The sequence below is a fragment of the Lonchura striata genome, chromosome 5 (assembly GCF_050655825.1).
Source record: "Lonchura striata isolate lonStrDom1 chromosome 5, ASM5065582v1, whole genome shotgun sequence".
NCBI classification, from domain to species: Eukaryota; Metazoa; Chordata; class Aves; order Passeriformes; family Estrildidae; genus Lonchura; species Lonchura striata.
The window spans coordinates 62,263,388-62,283,529 of NC_140707.1; the positions used below are offsets into that span (position 1 = coordinate 62,263,388).

The 20,142-nt window shown below is 37.2% G+C and overlaps 1 protein-coding gene across 1 annotated transcript in view; it reads left to right on the forward strand.

Annotated features, from left to right (window-relative positions):
• Positions 1 to 13,544, forward strand: part of WDR25 (WD repeat domain 25) — a 59,167-nt gene extending 45,623 nt beyond the window's left edge. Inside the window, exons 5-7 of the mRNA XM_021549723.3 lie at positions 9,470 to 9,640; positions 11,768 to 11,908; positions 12,250 to 13,544. Of these exons, the coding sequence (XP_021405398.3) occupies positions 9,470 to 9,640; positions 11,768 to 11,908; positions 12,250 to 12,471 (534 nt within the window). The 3' untranslated portion in view covers positions 12,472 to 13,544. The remainder of the gene's footprint in view (positions 1 to 9,469; positions 9,641 to 11,767; positions 11,909 to 12,249) is intronic.
• Positions 13,545 to 20,142: the final 6,598 nt, after the last annotated feature.

A 20,142-nucleotide genomic window follows, 5' to 3' on the forward strand; every position in this document is an offset into this window, starting at 1 on the left:
CATAGTTAAAACTGGAGAATGTCCTAGCCAATATTTTGCAATTTGTCGTGTTCTAGGAAGTGCCATTTTCTCTTAACTGAAATAGATGTCTGAGGCCTCATGCCACTTTTGTTTCAATTTTGACACAAACAAGCTTTCTGTTTTTCAAGTTCTTTCATCCTAATTCATTACAAGATTTTCTTGTTTTGCCTGTTCTTTCAAATGTGTTAATCTGTCACTCAGCTTGGAATGATGTGTGGGTAAACTAATGATTCTTTTTGTTCCTATCATCATACTCCTGATAGCCTTTTCAGGCTTTGCAGCATATTTTGTCAATAGAGAGAACACCCTAAATCAGGCATCTGTATCTTGTTATTCATTGCACATTGAAAACTCAATTTCAGCATGTTCTGGTAATTCAATTTCAGGGGTCATTCTTTAGGATGTACTTCTGTGTTTTAACAAGCTATCCTCTTGAACAACTTAAAATTAACCGTGAGGCAAAATGACAATTTTATCAGGAAATAAGGGGATTTTTCATGGAAATTCAGAGCAAAACATTAAGCATAACAGAGAGAGAATGAGAAATTGCAAAAATGTTGTCCAATTACACATACATGTAGTGGTTTAAATAAGCTGCTTTATGGCAGTGTGCCACATTGATGCTTTCTGCTAATGGAAAATGACATAGAATAGTTCATATTAGTATTTTAAAAAATTAATTATTCTGACCAGGATCATGAATTTATGAGCATTGATTACTAATATTTATTCATGATTTGAATATGGTACAAAAATTGGATTTGTAAGTCCCAGAGAAAATGTATCAAGTTGGTTAGAGGCATCCTCTCAGCTACTAAAACACTGAAAAATTTTAGAGGAGCTAATAGCATCCATGCTTTACACAATGTAAACCTTGCTGACGTGTATAAATTAATCTTTTCAATTCAGTTTGACAATTCACTCATGGTACAGGGGAAATGAGTGAGTGGCTGCATGGTACTTAGTTGCTGGCTGGCTTTAAACCATGAGAGAAATGCGCAGTAGGCACAATCAGAGAGGCAGATATTAAAAAAAAATAAAGACTGTTGAAAGATACTTATTGCTATCCCTGTTCTGTTGAGCAAATAGGCAAAATAATTTCAAATGTAGCATTGGGTATTAAGCAAGACAAAGAATGAAAGAACAATAAGGGTGTTTAAATCTTTAAGATAAAGCTAAGCAATGTACTTCGGAGAAATTAATGGATAGGACAGCTTGTTAACCTCTCAGTGAAATGTAAAGTGTACATGCATCTCAAAATTACAGACACAAGTAATCAAAGCCTGAAAGCAAAATAAAAGAGGCAGCTGAATAGCCTGTGGAGATTTATTGTAGTGGTATTTCTTTCTGTTTGTGTTAAATGAAGTTTTGTCTCTCTGGTAAAGAGATTATTCTGGAGATTTTATATTATTGTATAACAGATTGATTACATTTATGAAAAAATTGGAGAATGTTTATAGAGATTTTATGAAAAGATCAGAAAACCTGGAAGTGGGCTGCTGTGTTTTAAAATATAAAACTATTTTCAGTGTTGGCCAAGGAGGGAGCATCATACTGAACAGCCCCCATGGGATTTTTAGACCTAGATAAACCCTGTAAAACCTGCCAAAAAAAAAAAAAAAAAAAAGTGCAATAACCCCAAGACCTTAAAGTAGCTCTGTATTTTATAAGTATTTCCTTTCTCTGAGCCCTGGAAGAATTTCATAAGATGTTCAGCACAAGCCAGCACAGTCACCCTTCATTTTTACTGATCTACATTGGCTTTTCAGACAGGATACAATATATATTCCAACCATTTATTCTATCTGAAATTATAGTATTCCTTGAAATACCAAAGTGAACAAAAGGTTGAGACTTGTATTCTTTAACCCAGCATTAAGGACCTTATTGTGTTCATTAAAGTAAATATGACTACAGTTTTTTTTGCTTTTCCCTTTGGATTTCTAAGCTTACACAGATGTACTATCAGATAAAGACTACAACTGGTCATACTCACCTGGTCATACTTTTAAAGGAGCTGAAGTTGAAGATAGGGTGAATGGTCAAACCTACATTGAACAATGTATTTATGTGTGTCAGCAAGTTTTGCCTAGCATAGAGCAAGGGTGCTGCTAGCTCTGGTGAAACTCTGATGTACAGCAGTCAGAGCTTACATCTGAATGTACTCATTAAAGTTTTTAAATGTATCCATTACATTATTTTTAAGATTTGCATGTTTTACCTTTTATGGATATTCTGCTTTGATGCAAGTTAATGTTTGGTAACATTCAGGATCTAGTTCCTTACTGTTGCCATGCTGAAATGTGAGGGACTTTGTGAGTGGAGATCACTAACAACATTTCTTTAGACTTTATTAAAAATAGAGGAATAATTTACTCAGCTGCTGGATATAATCTCTTTTTGATCTCTTCTCTGTCGCTGGTCACGTGTCCAGTGTCACAAGCTAGTGAGGTTTGTTGGAGCTTTGGCAAGAGCTATTTGTGATAACTGCCAGGACAGCAAGTCCTGATGAAGCACCACACAGTAAGGAATAAATGAGAGAGGGAATAAATGGAAGGTGACAGGGCTGTGGCTCTGATCCTAAAGCATTATTTGAAACTCTTAGACCTCCATAAATGCAAATCCACTGATTATATTAAACAAGGAGGGAAAGAGAGAAACGGCGTCAGGTAGAGGAGACCCAGTAGAATATAACTGGACAGCCACAGAACAGACTTGAAATATTAGTTACAGATATAAAAATAGAAGATGTTTTAAAATATCATATTATTTAAGGGAAGGTTGATTGTGTGAAGTTTACTTGATGTCACTTTATGATGTTGGACTAGGATAGAGCAATAAAAGAAGCTGGGGAAGGCAGGAATTAACCCAGGTACTGTATAATGAGAAAACTGGCTAAAAGGGATGGCTCAAAAAAGGAAACTGGCTTGGGGGAATTTAATGAAGAGCTTAAGGCATGCCACTAAATGGAGACAAAATTTGTTAATTTATTTTTAGAAAATATTTGTTACAGAAAGTCCTGTGCTAGCAAGATCAGTTAAAAAAAGTAATAAAATATTATGCAGGAAAAATAGCAACTTACTAGAAATTGAAAGAGTACAAAGAAATAGAAAGGTTCAACTATTTGAGATTAATAACAAAATTTTGTCATGGAAAGTTTGAAAAAAAGATTAGTGTAAAGTCAAGGCAAATTTAAGGAAAACATGGATTTGAAGATTTACACAGAATTTCCTATTATTAAAATTGAGATCTTATAAGATATAGCACAAATCAACTGGCAAAATTGGCAAAAAATGGTGGAAGCTCCTATTTCAAGTTTTTAAAATAAGTCTTGAAATGAACTGTAAAATTTTTATTTACAGCAGAGTTCAAGGCAGAGTAACAGGTTTTTTCTCTACCCCCATCTTTGTTTATTACTCTGAACATTACTTAGCTACAAAATTGCAACTATCATCTACAACTTTATACTTAAAAAGAAAAAAATTGAAGAGATGCTTTTTACGTTGGTGAGCTATTTCTCCATACTTGAGTTTATAAAGAAATAAGCACAAGCTGTTAAAGCACAGTTAAAAAAATTAATAGGTGCAAATGCACTGCATTTGTTTCCTTGGAAACATTCTATTGCAATTTCTTTCAGATGTGATGCAGTCATTTTAAGTAGCATGTATTTAGGAGACCCTAATGAATTTGTCTCTGGATAGCCTATAAATATGAAAAAAGGCTGTAGAAACTGCTGGAGCTGCTTGCACTTCTGGTTTCTATAGAAACAGCCAATACATTGTCATGTACTGGTGGTATTAGGAAGAACAAGGTAATTAAAATAAGATGATTTATGCAGTGCTTTAGAAAACTCAAGGTATTCTTCTCAGAGAAACCCTCTTGAATCCATGGGCAAATGTTCTAAGAAATATGGTGGGGCTATATTTGCACTTGCATAATGGCATGTGATTTTAAATGTTAACATTCCTTTAATGGGGGCTTTCTGAGTGTGAAGGCATGTGTTATTTGTCTGTGGCACAGGTGAGCAGTCTGCTGTGTTTCTTTGGGAGCCTCACATGGTGGCATTGCAGATGAAAATCCTACCCCTGTCTGGACCATCACTCCTGTGCTCCCAGAGGGACTGAAACGAGCCAGGAACAAAGCATTTCTTCTTTTGGAGTGTGAATGCTCATGTGAGAGACTGTCAGGGAATGGCTGTTCCAGTTTCAGTCCATTTATAGACACATTTTACACCCCCAGCAGTGACCAATACACTTTTGAAGAACAAGAATACAAAAGCACAGCAAATGTCTTTATCACTATTCCCAGCAATGGTTACCTAGGCCTCTCTAACTTAGACTTTGGGTGCTTCCTGCCTCTTTGTCCTTCTGGGATCACTTTGAGTTTTCACACTGTGGAGTTGGTTGTTTTTGATCTTTTTACATCTGCAACTTCCTTTAGCAAGGAATTCAGTTTAAATATGTAGTGTTTGAAGAAGCATCTTGTTCTGTGCGTTTTGAAGCTGACTTCTGCTCATTTGCCATCTGAATTCTTATAATGGAGGAAACCACTCGCCTTCTCCATGCTGCTCAGACTTTATTTCCAATTCTTTCAGATTCTCCTCAGTCATCTCATTTCTGTACTACGAATTCCTTGTTTTTGTATTAAAAACTTCCTGTGAGTGCCTCACAGAAAAGCCATTCTTTGTCCTCCTGTGTCTTTTCTATATATGGATTTCACTTCTAATCCTATTTGAGATGGGGATATAATTTTAAATAATAAAATCTGATGGGAAAATAATTTTTTCTTATAAATGGTTGTTTTATAAATGGTTGATTATTTCCATCACAAGATTCTTGTGCCTTTTCCACCACATCCATTATTTTCATCACAAGATGCTTGTGCCTTTTCAAGTGATCTAAAATTGACTTTAAAAAAGCCAGTGAACATTGTTCATCTCTGAAATCTTAGAGATCAATACCAGATTAAGGTTAACCTTTTCTTCATCTTAAAAAGTCATTCTTTCCTTTTAATTATTCTCAAGATCTCTTAATAATGTTGAGCTTTATCTCTGAAAACAGAGCTGTTACAAACTGGAAAAAAAAATAGTAAAGAAAACTAGGGTTTTTTAATTGCATGAAGAGAAATACAATAGATTGCCATCAATTGTTTGCACTACAGTAGATAAAAAACCCTTCGATTTTGTGAAAAAAGTGAGCTTTTCTTTAAGTTAAAATTTACTTTTTGTTACTGTTAATGTTGTAGTACTGTTTCACAGAGAAAATTTAATCAGTCTCCCATTGAACTAATTACCCAGCATGTCAGTAGGAAGAGGCAGGTCCATGCACAATCTAAAAAGATAGGACAAGAAATGAAAGAAAAAATATGCCACATTTTACAGGTTGGAAGCCGTGGAGCTCACTGGTAAGGGGTTTTTCTGATGACCAGCCATATTGCCTGTAGTCCTATTAGATTTGTTTTGAGACCTCCTCTCCTAATGGCCCAGAACAATGGCTATAAAAACACATATCTTTCTCATCACTAGCATAAAATTTGAGGTTCTTTTCCTAAAGTGCATTGCACACAGTGTACAAGTGACCAGCACAGAGCTGGGGCAAATAGCAGCTTCTGAATTGCTCATCTGGAGGCTTTGAGACAAACAGAATGCCAGTATGTGCATGGTATGTGCTTAATGCAGAGAAGTATTATAAAACACCCATTTGAAAGATATGCCTTGAATTCAGCATCACAGCTTGCTTTTCAAATCACCAGAACTGTAAGAATCTGTTTGGAACTGATTTAATTTGCTTAAATTGCCTTTGTTTTTGAATTCCTGCAGCCATGAACTCGTGCCTTATTGAAGAAGCTTTGTTATTATGTTGGATTGTGTTGACACCAGAAACGATTAGGCCTTCCTTTGAAATTAATTCTTTTATGTCCTTAAAATTCTTAGATTGAAGAAGTGTGGTTTTCCAGTGCTGATGGGTAATAAATCTGCAAGTAGGAAAAGAGCAGAAGTTGTTATTAACAAACTAAAGCCAGCAGGGTAGGCAAACTGGTGCTTTTCCCAATCAAGTTCCTCAGGCATGTCATGAATTAATTGCCTAAGGTAGAACAAAGCAGGTTTAATTATGAGTGCTTTCCTGAGCAGGAATGTTGCAATTAGTTATTTTTTAAAGCTGTCTATGGAGCAATCGAAATAGTATGTATATCAAATTCCCAGCTACTATTCAAAGTGTTAATTTACTGTTCCCTAAGTCAGTTCCTACTGAACTGTGTGGTTTCAAGATAAAACAGCATAATTTTTTTGAGGTATGTATCAAACATATAGAAAATAAAAGGCCTTTTGTACTAATTTTGATAGACAGTTCTCTGTTGCAAAGCTAAGATACACAGGTAATTTGTTTAAATATCCTATTAAATAACAGACAAACAAATATTGTTTAATGATTAGTGGTGAAAATGTTTAAATTGATAGTGGCAGTTTTTGTAAGACCCCAACAGGTTTTCAGCAAACATTAAAAGTATTTGCACATTACCAACTTCACAGTATCTTCTTTTTCCTTACCAAGAGATGTCTGTTGCTCCAAAAACTGTTAAAAGCAATTCCAAAACCCTTTACAATGCTGGACACAACATCTGGATGATTACGTACCCACATGTCACAACTTTGGGGCTTTTTTAGATGATGAAGGTGTAAACAGTATGTCTGTGATTTTCATCTTTATTTAAAATAAGAATCCATTAAAATCACTACTGTAAATATCCATGTGCAAGTTGTCATTTATTGCTCTATTTTGTTGTTCTTCATTTCCCAGCACTAACTGGCTTTTGTTTCTGGCTCTTGTCCCCATTTCTACACTTGTGCTGCTCCATGCTCTTGCTCCTGCTGACTCTCTGGTTGGACTTGTCACTTCTGAGAAGGTGCCTGCTGCTAAGTGTCTGCCTCCTCAGTCTGTCAGGGAGGTTCTGCCTTTTGTGTCCACTCCCCTCAATTTGATTTCATTCTTCTGCAGTTCCTACAGCTGTCAGGTTTCTGTATGGTTTTCCATTTCTCATTCCAGGCAGCTATTATATTTTGTGGTTTATTTTTTTTTCAGTTTGGGGTTTTATTTTTCATTTTTGCTTGTACAAAATAGCTTCATTTTCTACTTTACTAATGAACTATAGACTTCCTTTTATAACTCTGTGAAGAAATATGCATGGTGATTTCTCCATAGAGAAAGTGGAGGATATAAATATGGAAATATCCCTTTTGGCTTTACAAAGTTTAATTGCTTTGTATATTATGCAGATTCTGAGTCTGTAAAATCTGATGAGAGCAAGTAACACATTTGTATATTCACTATCTTAAAAAAGCAGGCAGATTGCTGATAAATGTGCAACTTTTGAGTGTGCAGGTTTACATCTTGTTGCTGTTATTACAGGCTATGTAGGGTGCTTGCATGGCTAAGGTTCTTCACCAAATGCAAACATGATGTGTCTAAACTCTGTATTTTACAAAACCTGTGAAAAGCAACTGGAGCAGCTGCTGCTGCCTTCCTTCTACATGCTGAGATCACAGGAAACAGAGGTGGAAGAGACCTCAGGACATCCACAATTAGATCCACCCTAAAGCAGGATCAACTTGCTGAACTGTTTCCCAACAGTCATAGAGTTTTGAGTTTGAGGCAAGAAATCAAGAAGTTCTCATGTTGTGTTTGGTACTTGACATGATTTTTCTTTTAATGGTGAAAGTGTAAACCAGGAATATAATTTATTTCACTGTGACACCTAAAAATTGTTTGTTTGATGTGGTTATAAAAAAAAAAAATGTATCTGCAAATGGTCTGGGCCGTGAGTCAATAGTCATTAGGTCTATAAGAGGTATCAGGTAGACACTGAAATGCCTCACAAAGTTGGGAGTCAGTTCAAGATAATGCTTCAAGCACTTTCTCCATTCTATTGGTATTCTAGTGACATTAGAAGAAGAACTAACCTCTGAATACACTTTGGAAGTGCAGGCAGTTATGTTTGTAGCTCTCTTGGAGAGAGATTCAGATGTTAATAAGTAGGAGTCTTCCCATGTCCTAGTTTCAAGGATCACCATAGTCAGAGAGATGGTTTGCTTTGATCTGGCCACTTGCCTTGAAGTTTCTCTTCACTGGAGGCAATCAGAGAAAAAAGAAAGCAAAACTATTGATTTGCAAAATTCAAATTAGACAACATAGATACAGAATTTTATGAAGAAAGATGGAAAGAAAGGATGTTAAAATTGTTCATGTGTTCCTGAGAATACTTAAAAATATCTTACTTTTTAAGATCCAGCTTACAGGCTGTTAAAATATTCAGAATCCTATGGCTGATATCCATTTCTGTATGGATCTAACCCACTTTTTCTGTACAATCAAAATCTTCCCAGGTGAAACTTGTACCAATTACCCCTCCTCTTTTCCACATAACTCTTTGTAAGAAGGAAGTTTCCATCATCTTTGTAGCCACCCTTTAAATACTGGAACTTGGTCTCCCCTAAACCTTTTTATCTCAAGACTGAGCAAGCTCAGTTCTCTCTGCCTTTCCTTATGTAGCAGCTTCCCAGTCTTTTGAGCATCTTCTCAGGTCTCTGGTCTCTCTTCAGCCCGTTCCCGTGGCTTTTGAATAGCAAAACTGAACACAGTGTCCCAGGTGTGACTTGAAAAGAGCTGTGGAGAGTGGGACAATGACAATCTCTGCTAGTGATGCCCTTGATGATGTGCCCCAGCACCCAGCTGCATCTCTTTGCTGCAGCTGCACGCTGTTCTCTGGTGTTGAGCTTGTTGTCCATGGGGATGCTCAGGTCCCTTTCACTTTCTGGCTGGGCACACAGCTCCAGCTCCTCCTGGTGGTGCCCAGGCTGTGTGTGCAGACACCTGAGGTGGCTGCTCTGCTGGTTTTCATCTTGGGAGGCAGCTAAGGAATGTTTTTTGCTGCTCTGGCTGGCCTGGCTTGTCCCCAGCTGCTTCTGTTTAGTGCTGCCACTCTGGACACCCCAGACTCCCTGAGTCCTTCATTTTAAAGCCTGGCTCACTGAGTAGGACAACTTTCTGCCAAGGATTCTTTTGCCTCTTCTAATGAATCCAGAAGAGTTCATAATATTGAAGGCAGTTTGTGTAGACCGAGCTTCACATTGTGTTGTCTGAAGCTCTTTCTGGATCTTATTCTAATTCCTTGATAATTTACAACAAACTCATACATATATAGAAATATAATATATAAATTATACAAACTGATGCTTTAAAAAATATAATTTAATTTTCCTTTATATTAATTCTTTATATTCATTGACCAAGCTATTGAAAAACACTAGTATATCAACATTTTAAATGGAGCTACCTTTTGATATTTAAAATTAATATGTAATTTCATGGAGTTTATTTGTAATACAAAGTGGGAAAACATAGCTTATCGTGTTTTATTCTGTCAAAAAATAACAAACTCTTTTGTCCACTAGGTGTTGAGAGTGTACAAAGCTGCAGTACAACAGACTTTGGATATACTCTTCCTCCCTGAAGGAAGAGAATTTCTTACAAGCACGGATGCGGTGAGCCGAGACTCAGCTGATCGCACCATCGTTGCATGGGACTTCCAAAGTGCTGCAAAAATCTCCAATCAGATTTTTCATGTAAGATCAACAACTACTGTTCTTCGGGTCATGATTTAATATTTCATACTTGTCAGGGTAGGAAAAAAAAACATTTGATTTTCAATAAGGTCTCGTGTTATATAAGATGCCTTTCATGTAAGTTGATGACTTTGTTTTCATACTTAACACTTAATTGTTATTAAAATTAACCTTGAAGACTGAGAGTTCTCCTTGTGTTTAAAATATTTACATTTCAGTGTTAATTCATTGACATCTAAGCTATATTTAGGCAAGGACTCTGCAGTGTCATTGTGGTTTGCCAGTGGTGCATGGCAGTTGCTGCTATAGTGCAATGTTTATTTTCCCACACTTTTTCATACATTTGTCATCAGCTGCAATGAGGGCTATTGACAAATTGAGTTTAATATTCACAAGGTAATAGCAACCTGATTTGTGCATATAGATACCAAATACAGAATAATCACAGAGGCAAAATTTGCATTTATCAGTGCAGGTGCTGTATTTCTCAGTCATCTACCCAAGCAAGACATTTAATGGACTAAATTGTCTAGAAAGGCTGATAGCTTCAAAGGAGATTACCAAGGCAGTTAATAGAAAATTTCAACTCTCTTGGTCTTTTTTGAAAACCCAAGTCTAATATCCTATGTAATATTATATGATTGCATTGTGCATAGATGCTTTTTAGCTGAAATGAAGAGTACTCTGCTGACAAGAACACATGGTTGATGATTTAATGGGATTTTTTAATTTCCAGAATTGTGTCTTTGTACAATATTGTATCTATCAATACCTTGGATAGACAATAGGAAAGGAAAAGAGAAATAAGAGTGAATATATAAATTACAGACCAGAAAGGTTAAGTATCAAGGAGTAACAAACAAACACAACTACAGCATCTCTGAAATGGACTTGCTCCCCCTCCTTCCCTACCTTTCTGCACTGTGAATAAACAAAATGTGGTGATGACTTTGCAATCTCTGCTTCACTTTTCTGAATTTCACCTTTGAAACCTTTGAGGTAGAAGTGAAACCCATAGCTCTCCAAACGGATTAGATTCCAACAAGACTTGATCTATTGCTTGTCTGAATTAGCAAATGAATAGTTATCAGCTCTAAAATAACCCATTACTACAATATACCCAGCATGACAGCAGCATGCTCCTGCAGGTTGTGTTGGGCTTTCTAGTCCCATACTTCCAGACCCAGTTTCTCTGCAGAAACACACAGCTGCCCAATACTTTACAGTACCCAGAACTTGCTTCCCAGTCCTTCACTTCCAAATCACATAACAAAACTGATCTGTTGTCCTTCCTGCTCTCCCACAGAGCCCATGGTCACTGTAACCCTGGTGTTATTCAAATGCAAATGAATCCTACAGCCAAAGCTTTCATGGCATCAAAACTCAGCAGTCTTTAGGTCAGGCTGAAACTAGTAGAGGTTTGGACCTGGTAGAAGCCTTGTGAGAGCAGTTGATTTCTGAGGGAGTCACCATGCAGAGTTTTGAAAGTAATCTTAATTTAGTCTTAAATAGGAACTGTACAGCAAAGCCAAGTCTTATTAATTACTGCGGATATTTGTTAGTTTGCAGCCAGCAGCAGCCCACATCACTGTCATAAGGAGGCTAATAATGATCTTTTTTTTTTTTTAATAAGAGTGGGATGGGGAAAAGTGTCTGTTTCAATCAGATGTTTTCTGTTACTGTCAGTCTGGCCAGAACTGGAAGGATGGAGGATTTGAGAACTACAAAGTAACATGGAAAGCACAGTATGGCTGTAGAGGAAGGGATATGGGAGAAGAAGATTCACTTCCACATCTAAACTTGGGATTCCTTGGGCAGGAAGAGAATGATGGAGAGCCATCTGGTTGGAATTACCTTTGTGCAGCTGTTCTGCAGTATAATTATGGCTCAGATGGATAGGGGATTTTGGTCAATATCTAGGAAAATAAGGTAGATATTGATTTAGCATTTGTCCTGATATAAGACTTCTAGTGGTTTGTAGTAAGTATCTTTATATAATGTATATATGGAGATGACTTGTCGTTACCTGGTCCTTCATGGGCTCTCAAGTATGTCAAGAGATAACTTGAATAATTTGAACTAATCTTCTGTTTGATACAACAAAACTTCCTTTAAAATCATTTTCAGGAGCGTTACACTTGCCCAAGTCTGACCCTGCACCCAAAGGAGTCAGTGTTTGTTGCTCAGACCAACGGGAACTACCTGGCTTTGTTTTCTGCCCAGCGACCCTACCGAATCAACAAAAAGAAAAGATACGAAGGGCACAAGGTATCCTTCCCCACCAGAAACTTTTAAATATGTCTGCTAATAGAGTTTTATTATAAATCAGTGATAGATATTAATTGGCTTCATTTGCTTTCCCGTGTGCCAGTCTATTTTGAATCATATGCACTCTGAAGAAAATAGTTCTTAAAAGACTTTATGAATGCTTAATGGCTTGATTAAATAAGTTTTTGATATAGCTGTGTCTTACTTAATAAAGACCTGGAAAAATCTTTAGTGTATATTTATTTAAAGATATTTGGGTTTTGCACTATATTAGTTTTCAGTATTCCACAATGAACTTTTCTAATCAGCACCAAGAGTTACTCTGTTACTGTTTTTCACAGGTGGAAGGATTTGCAGTGGGTTGTGAATTTTCTCCAGATGGAACACTTTTGGTGACAGGAAGTTCAGATGGCAAAGTGTTTTTCTACAACTATCATACATCAAGGATTATTCGCACTTTGTCTGCACATAAAGAAGCTTGTGTGAGTGCAATATTTCACCCAGTCTTGCCATCGCTCCTCGCAACATGTGATTGGGCTGGAGAAATCAAGATCTGGCAATAACAAGCAGAGTTACTTTTTAGGATGTCTCTCTCCTGTTAGTCTGTCAAAGGCTTAGGAAATAAGCCAGAGTATGGAATGTGAAATTCTGTTGGGATGTGTTGTAAGCAGGAGAGAGACTGTTGTATTTTCTTCTATGACCTCTCTGTTTATGCTTTCATAATGCAGTTAAGATGTTTTTGTGGTTAGCTGTTGAGCAAAGAAGTGGTCCTACTCCCTCCCTCAACCCTGGAGACAATTTTTTAACCCTTTTGTGTCAATCTTCTGGTACTCATCCAGTCTAGTCTGCTTTTAGTGAGAACCTAAGTTTAAGAAAATTATTGCTGTTTTTATGCATCTTTTCAATGCAGCTTTTTAGACTAGGGTTTATCACAGAATCATGGAATCATTTAGGTTGGAAAAGACCTTTAAAATCATTAAGTCCAAGCTTGAACCCAGTACAGCCAAGTCCACCACTAAACCATGTCCCACAGTGCCACATCTGCAAATCTTTTAGGTGCCTCCAAGGATGATGACTCCACCACTTCCCTGGGCAGCGTGTTCCAATGCCTGACAACCCTTTGGCTGAAGAAGTTTTTCTGTTATCCAATCTAAACCTCCTCTGTCAGGAGAAGATTGTTTCTGCTTGTCCTCACCAAAACTGAGGACATACTATATAACAGATGATGATGTTCAGCTCAGTTAATATTATTCCACCTTCCTGAGATGTTTTTTCACACTTTTTTGAAATTATTTAGCTCCCTGACCTAATCACTGGAGGGTTAGAAAAGCAATAGTGTAGTTCAAGGCAAAACAGCTTCTAGGCACAAGAAGGGGTAAGGTCACAGGGCAGGTGGGACTGCTTCTTCTGAAAATGGATAGTCTGCTATCAGTCCAACTTACTGTAAAATGCCTTCTGAGAGTTCCAGGGAAAAGTATGACAGATAGCTTGAACCTAATTTTCAAGTATATACATTTGTGTTTTTGAAATCGTGATGTTTAAACTTGAGTTTTAAACTTACTTTTATGACTGTATAAAAAAAAAATGAAACTATGTCTAAATATTTTTAAGGAAAAAATAAACATTTTTTAAAATACATGCTATCTCTGTTTACTACTTTACTCCTATTATTCTTGACAATATAGTACACAAGTTATAATGGAATTGATGCTTAGGGGTGAAAACAATTAACATTAATTTATTGCAAACACATATACATTTCTCTGTAGCTCTTGATGTTGCTTGGACACAGAAAATTATCATCATGCTATTCAGTGCAGGGGAAGTTCTTCAGCACTCAAACAGGAGTTGGGCTATTCTTCAGCAGATATAAATTATGTTCAATAGGCCATGACTATGTATTTACATATATAAAGATTGTTTGTAAGTGTACTTTAAATTTATGTTCCCTGAAATTGTATTACTTGGTTCTGGAAAATATTTTATGTGTATATGTGTGTATATATATGAAAAATAATATGTCTGTGGATCACATAAACCATATGTGCTCCTAATAATATCTCCCTATAAATGTGTATTAGCTTGTAGTGAGTGCTGTAAGCTTGTCTTGTCTTTGGTCTAGTTAGTCTGTAAAGGTGTTTTAATATACACAGGATAATTGTGCTGAGTAAATTGTCCTGGAATCCAGAAACCATGTATAGTAGCAACGTTTCGTCTGTAGCATATTTTTATTCTTCTGATTTTTCATATTGAGCACAAACGCAAGGGGTTTCTATCCACTTTTGTTGCATGCTCAGTCAAAAAAGCTTTTTTAGAGAAAAAATTTCAGAACACCCTTGTGAGCAGCATATTTTAATTAATTAATGAGCATAATGTACTCCATTGATTTGTAGCTTATGCTTATTGCCTGTAGTAAGAAATACGCCTATACCAAGGGTCCAGTTATATTGTTTGAAGTCTGGACCAAGATATTGTGGCTGCATGGTTTTAATCACCTTACCAACAACTGTGACAGGTTTTAACATAGGGCATTAAATTTAAGTGAGTGTTGCAATGAAAAAGCAACTTTTTTTTTTATTTCCCAGATCACCCTTTATTTCTTTTGTCCTTGTTCAGCAATGAGTTGTTTAACAGGAGCCTGAAGTTTTGCACTTTTCTTCACTGTGCCTCTAGTATACAATATATAAATAGAAACGTGTTCAGTGGTTTTGAGTTACTCCTAATTCAAGCTGTGGGATCCTCATAAAAGTCAGGAGGAGGTCAGCTGGAAGTGAAGTAGCCCTTGCCTGTTGCTAGGCAGGCTGAATCCCAACTGCACAGCATTTTCCAAGGGGGTGGCTCTGTGTTCTTCCCTCCTGGTGTTTTAATTCAAAATGTACTGTTACCACTTAAAAACTTTGGGCAGCCAGGTGTGTCTTATATGAATGATGGGCAGCACTGTAATTGTTCCTGCTACAACCTGCTATGTGTCTCCATAGGAGATTATCTGTTATTTTGTTAAGTACAGCCTTGAGGAAGGCCTATAAAATAAATGTGAGCTCGTGGCAGAAATGCCTTCTTGGAAGAGGCCTCAGCTGATGTGAGCAATTCCCTCTATGTGAGTGAGCTTCAGCACACAGCCCCAGCGAGAGCACATCTGGATAGAGGGAAGGTCCTGAGAAAACAGTCCTTTTAATCATTGCTGAGAAAAGTAACTGCATTTTGTACATTTACCCATGTTGTTGCTAAGTTTAACTTGTGTGCTGAAGCGTGAGTCTGGTGTCTAGAATATATCCCTCCTGAAATTATCTTGCAGGTATAAATTGTAGACTATTTGAGGGGTGGAGAGGGACAGAAAAGCTTAAATTTGATTAAAGGTAGTACAGAAAATAAAATAAACTTGGAACTGTATAATCTTAATGAATATTGAAGTTAGAATTGCATTTGTGTCAGATTTCCAAGATGGCCAGAGTTTAATTACTTAGAAGATCCAGTCAAAGGTTTTATAATGCAATGAAGTTATTTTCACAGCATTATCTTGTTAAAATATCTTTCTAATATAAGACTGATTAAGATACAGACTGAAATTTAGTCATTGAAAATACTTCAGAAGAGTGGTGTCAATTAAGTTTTCATTATGATTCAAACACAAATTCTTCCTTGTTATCTTATGTAATGAACTGTAATCAAAAAATATCCACATTATTCCATCACTCTGCAATTACCAAATACTGTTTGGGTTGCAAACAAGGATTATTATGGTCAGATGAAGTTTTTAGAATGTAATAAATTGTTGGTTAATTAATTTTATTCATAAAATTGTAATGTATAAATTTTTGCATCTTGCTTTAGGAGAAGTTCTTTTAGATTTGTATAGAGGTCTCTAGGGCATCATATATTAGATCCAAAGCAGAGTTGTCTAGCATTTTGAAATGGTCTAGACTGTGTAGATAAACAAGCCAGATTAATTTTAATCTGTTTTTTACTGTACCAAAAAGTAATAATGCCAGTCTCTACCACTTTATTATCTGCTACTGGAGCATTATTAATTTGGGGTGTCAGAGGATGCAAGCTATTCAACTGTCTTTATCTCAAAAACCTGCTAATTAGCAGACAGTTATTAGATTCATTGTGTTCACTCAGCTGAAATACTGTTGGTGAGTCACTATATTTCAGCTATTGGCTTCATCATAAAAATAAGGTATGGCATTACAATGGGATTACTCGTTCTGTAGGGGACAGGCAAATGTAAAGGTACAATGCTACAGCAGAAGAGAACAAAGCAGGCAGATCAAAAAATGTGGGATCTCAAATTACCCATTATGCTTACATAAGGGTTTGGCCTACACTCAACTGAAAATATTTGCTCTTCTGTCTTCTGCTAGTTTTGATCTCAGTCTCTTAATCCCAGCTCCTCCTAGTCACTGCTTGCATCCTCACCATTTAATTGTCATTTTTTCTGTCCTTGTCTCAGTGCCTTGTCTTCTGCATTTATAGGTATAGCAGTCTATGTGCTTACACTTCATTCATCTTCTCTTTGTTTTTACTGTGCTCTGACTTGAGACTTTCAGGCTTTCATTGCAGCTGTCATTAGAAAGGCAGGCAGAAGTCCCAGAGCACTCTGCACTCCATTCTTGCCTGTTTTCCAGTTTTAATGAGGCTTATTACTTTTGGAGAGTCTCCCCTTTTCTTAGCCTCTCCTCTGTCTGCTTCTATTTCTGCCTTTGATTACTGCTTTACTGTCTTGCAGATCCTTTTTATTATATCAGTTCCTACAAGGTTTACCTTGTCAGGAGTGTACTGTTATGGGGAAGAAACCTCACCCACCAACCATCAGAGTTATTGCCCCTTACAGTTAGCTCACCCAGTGTGCAAACTGTGTTGCCCTCAAATGAATTTAAATGAGCCCCAAATACTTGAAGGTTAGATACTGTGATTTCAGAAATGAGACAAACTACACGTTTACTCCTGTTGGGCCTGACTACTTGCAAACATGAATATAGTCTCAGGAACTTCAAAGTGTCTTTGGTAGTTTTCCCCTTTCTTTGATAAATTTCTCACTGCTCTCTTCATTATTCACCTCTCTGTGGAGAGTGGCCATAGTCTGATATTTTCACACTTCAAAGAATTGAAATGCAGGGAGTTAGTTCATGGAGGGGGGTGTGTGTATGTGTGTGTGTGTGGGGGGGGTGGTGGTAAAAAAGCAATTTTAGAGGTGGTTGATCTCCAGTGGCAGTAAGATGAGCTGGCCCTGCCCCAGGGCTGATGAAACCTGCCAGATGTGCAGAATGACTCCCAGCTGGGACAGAGCAGCCCAGCATGGATGGGAATGATGGGTCACTGGTCACTGGAAGGAGGTAGGACTCCCTGTACTGGATTTAGGTGGATGTTTAAAGGAACTCAGTTTATTCACCTCCCTTTCCCAGTCCTTGGCTATCCCACATAAGCTAATTTAGAAGCTGACTAGAAAGTACCTAGGTACTGCATGGAAATGATAAAGTTTCACCCAAAGGTAATTCTCACGGCATTTTCACAATTTTGCATAAGTGCCTCTTAAAATCAATCTAAAAACTTTTTCAGGAAAACTTTGGAGAAGATTGAAGTTCACCAAGGTTGAAAGTGCCTGAAGTTATGCTCCAGACAGTTTCAGCTAGATCCATTTGTCTCCAATTTCCATCAGCAGGGCAGCAAAACTCAGGTATCATTCTGAAGAAGATTTCTACTGAGAAATTGTTTGAAGTGCATCCTTAGAAGAGTGGCTTATGTAACAACTTGTGCTTAAGTGTACCTTCTCTGCTACAAATCAGCTTACATGAGAAAGCAATTTCCCTATGTTCAGATTTCTACCACTTGTTTTTTAAACAAGTAGCAAAGAATTGCCTCTGAATATAATTTAGATATAACTTTACCACAAATTATGTTCTTTTTATGTTTTATTGTGTAACCACTTCCTTTGTTGGCTTGTTGTTAAGAGTTATAAGTAAATTCCAAGGCTCTTCCACCTCATGGTCCATAGGAAATTATTTAAGTCAAATAAGAGGTAAAGAATGTCATAGTTTACACACATTGTAATTTATATATATATATATATATATGTAATAGAGAAAATAAAGTATTTTGATTAATTCCCTTTCCTTGCTTTTTTAATCTGCACTAAGGCAAGTTCTTGTTTGTAAAATTACTTTCTTATAAATCAAGATAAAATATCTGGATGGTTGTTTGCAGTCTGGATGGTTAGTTTGCACATATTTTGTTTAATGCATGGAACTACTTGAAATGCAGGCATTAGTTCAAATCACATATTGCTTTCAGTACAAAAATGAAAACGTTTATTATGCCATTAATATGAAACATGCAACCTGTGAACTGTAGGCATGTCATGAAATATGCAATCTCTGAGCTGTAGGCATGTCATGGACTAATTTTTCTTTGTTGTAACCTCCAACAACAGGTAATGTTTTGACCAGATAGCTGGGCAAAAGCCATGAAGTGAACTCTTAATCATATCCAAAATTTCATCTTTATTCTTTTCTGGGCTGTGGGGTGACCTGAGCAGAGCTTCCACTTGTCAAAGTCTCCTGTCACCATACAGGGGTGACTTCATGCTCCATTCCAGATGGGGAAGCCTTGCTGCACTCATCCTGTGAAGCTGCAAGGTGGGACTGGGACAGCCTCTAGCTGATAAATCTGTGTAATTTGCTGTGTAATTTTCTCAGGCTGCATTGCCATGCTAGCCACAGCAAAGAGCTTTTCTTTGGCTTGTACTGCACTTCGAAAAACAAACATAAATTTGCTGTAATTTGTGGCTGTGCTTGCAGGACATTTCAGCACTTTAGTGTTCAGTTAGTAACTCTGGCACTGCTGCAGCAGTCTGGTCATGGCTGCTTCAGTGACAGGTGAATTGCAAAATTCACCTGAGAAGCTGTGTACTTCCTTGGATAATTGACATTTTGGAGCTTTACAGAGTAGGCAGTGGAGACAACATATCGTTATTAAAATAAAGACAATGCTTTTGGGATTCCAAATTCTGGTATAATTTACATTTGGACCTCTGGTCTCTACTTCAGAAGTGCAATTTTAAACAATCTTTTTATTAACGAAGTATACAATGTTTTCCTTGTTTTTCAACATAATAGCTGAACTACCACATTATTTATGCATCTTTGGGGATTTTTGTTATTTGGTGCATTTTGAATGCCCTTCAGGGAGAGGGAGGTTTGCAAGTCTGGCAAGATTTCTCTGAGAGAATAAGAAATTGCTCCTCATACTTTCCCAGTTGCTTTTAATAAGTTGAATTCTGTCTTTGGTGCAATTGAACTAAATTGACTGGAGTAACAGTGGATATTTTTGCAAAAGAAAAGTGTTACCTGGACCTGGGCTTAAGTGCTTGCATTTTGGTCAACAGTTATGGGTCAGCACTTTCATACAAAAATCCTGTGTTCAAATTTGGATGTGGTCACAGAAACGAGTCAGGGGAGGCTTAGTTTAGCTATCAGGAAAAGGTTTTTCACCCAGAGGGTGGTGAAGCACTGGAACAGACTCCCCAGGGAAGTAGTCACAGCACCAAGCCTCACAGAGTTCCAGGAGGGTCTGGAGGATGCTCTCAGGCCTGTGGTGTGACTTGGGATGTCCTGCCAGGAGCTGGACTTGTGATCGTGATGGGTCCCTTCCAACTCAGAATATTCTGTGATTCTGTGTGGTACTTGACATGTGAAGTGGCTCCTGGACTTGATGTTCCACCAAATGGAGACTCCTCCTTTCCTGGTTCGATGAGTGTCTGGGCCTTGGCACTGCAGAGGTTGCTTTGCTCTTCACGTTGTCGCTGCAGGAACACGCAACAGGGAGCCCTGAGCCTCCTTTCCTCCCCCTACTCCCTACCCTCCTGTTTTCCATATATTTTAAAGGATGCTTAAACATTCCCTTGGGAACTGCACTCCTAAAAAATGAGGATAATGACCTTTTCATTATGTTTTAAACTGCCTTTTACTTAGGTGTCTGTCAAGGGAGTAATTTCAGAGAAATTGTATTCTTCATAATCTGCCCTGAGACCTGATAGTACCATTTTAATTTGAGTTAGGAAGCCTAGATGTACTTAGCTTTTTACCAAACTCCTCTAGTTTAATAAACTCACATTTAGTTTTGCATTAATTATTCCTGAACCTGAGATCTTCTTGAAAGGTGACAACTGAATGAACAAATACAAAATAGTTTCATGAGAGAACTTGTCAAAAGAAAATTTTGTCAGTAATTTGAGT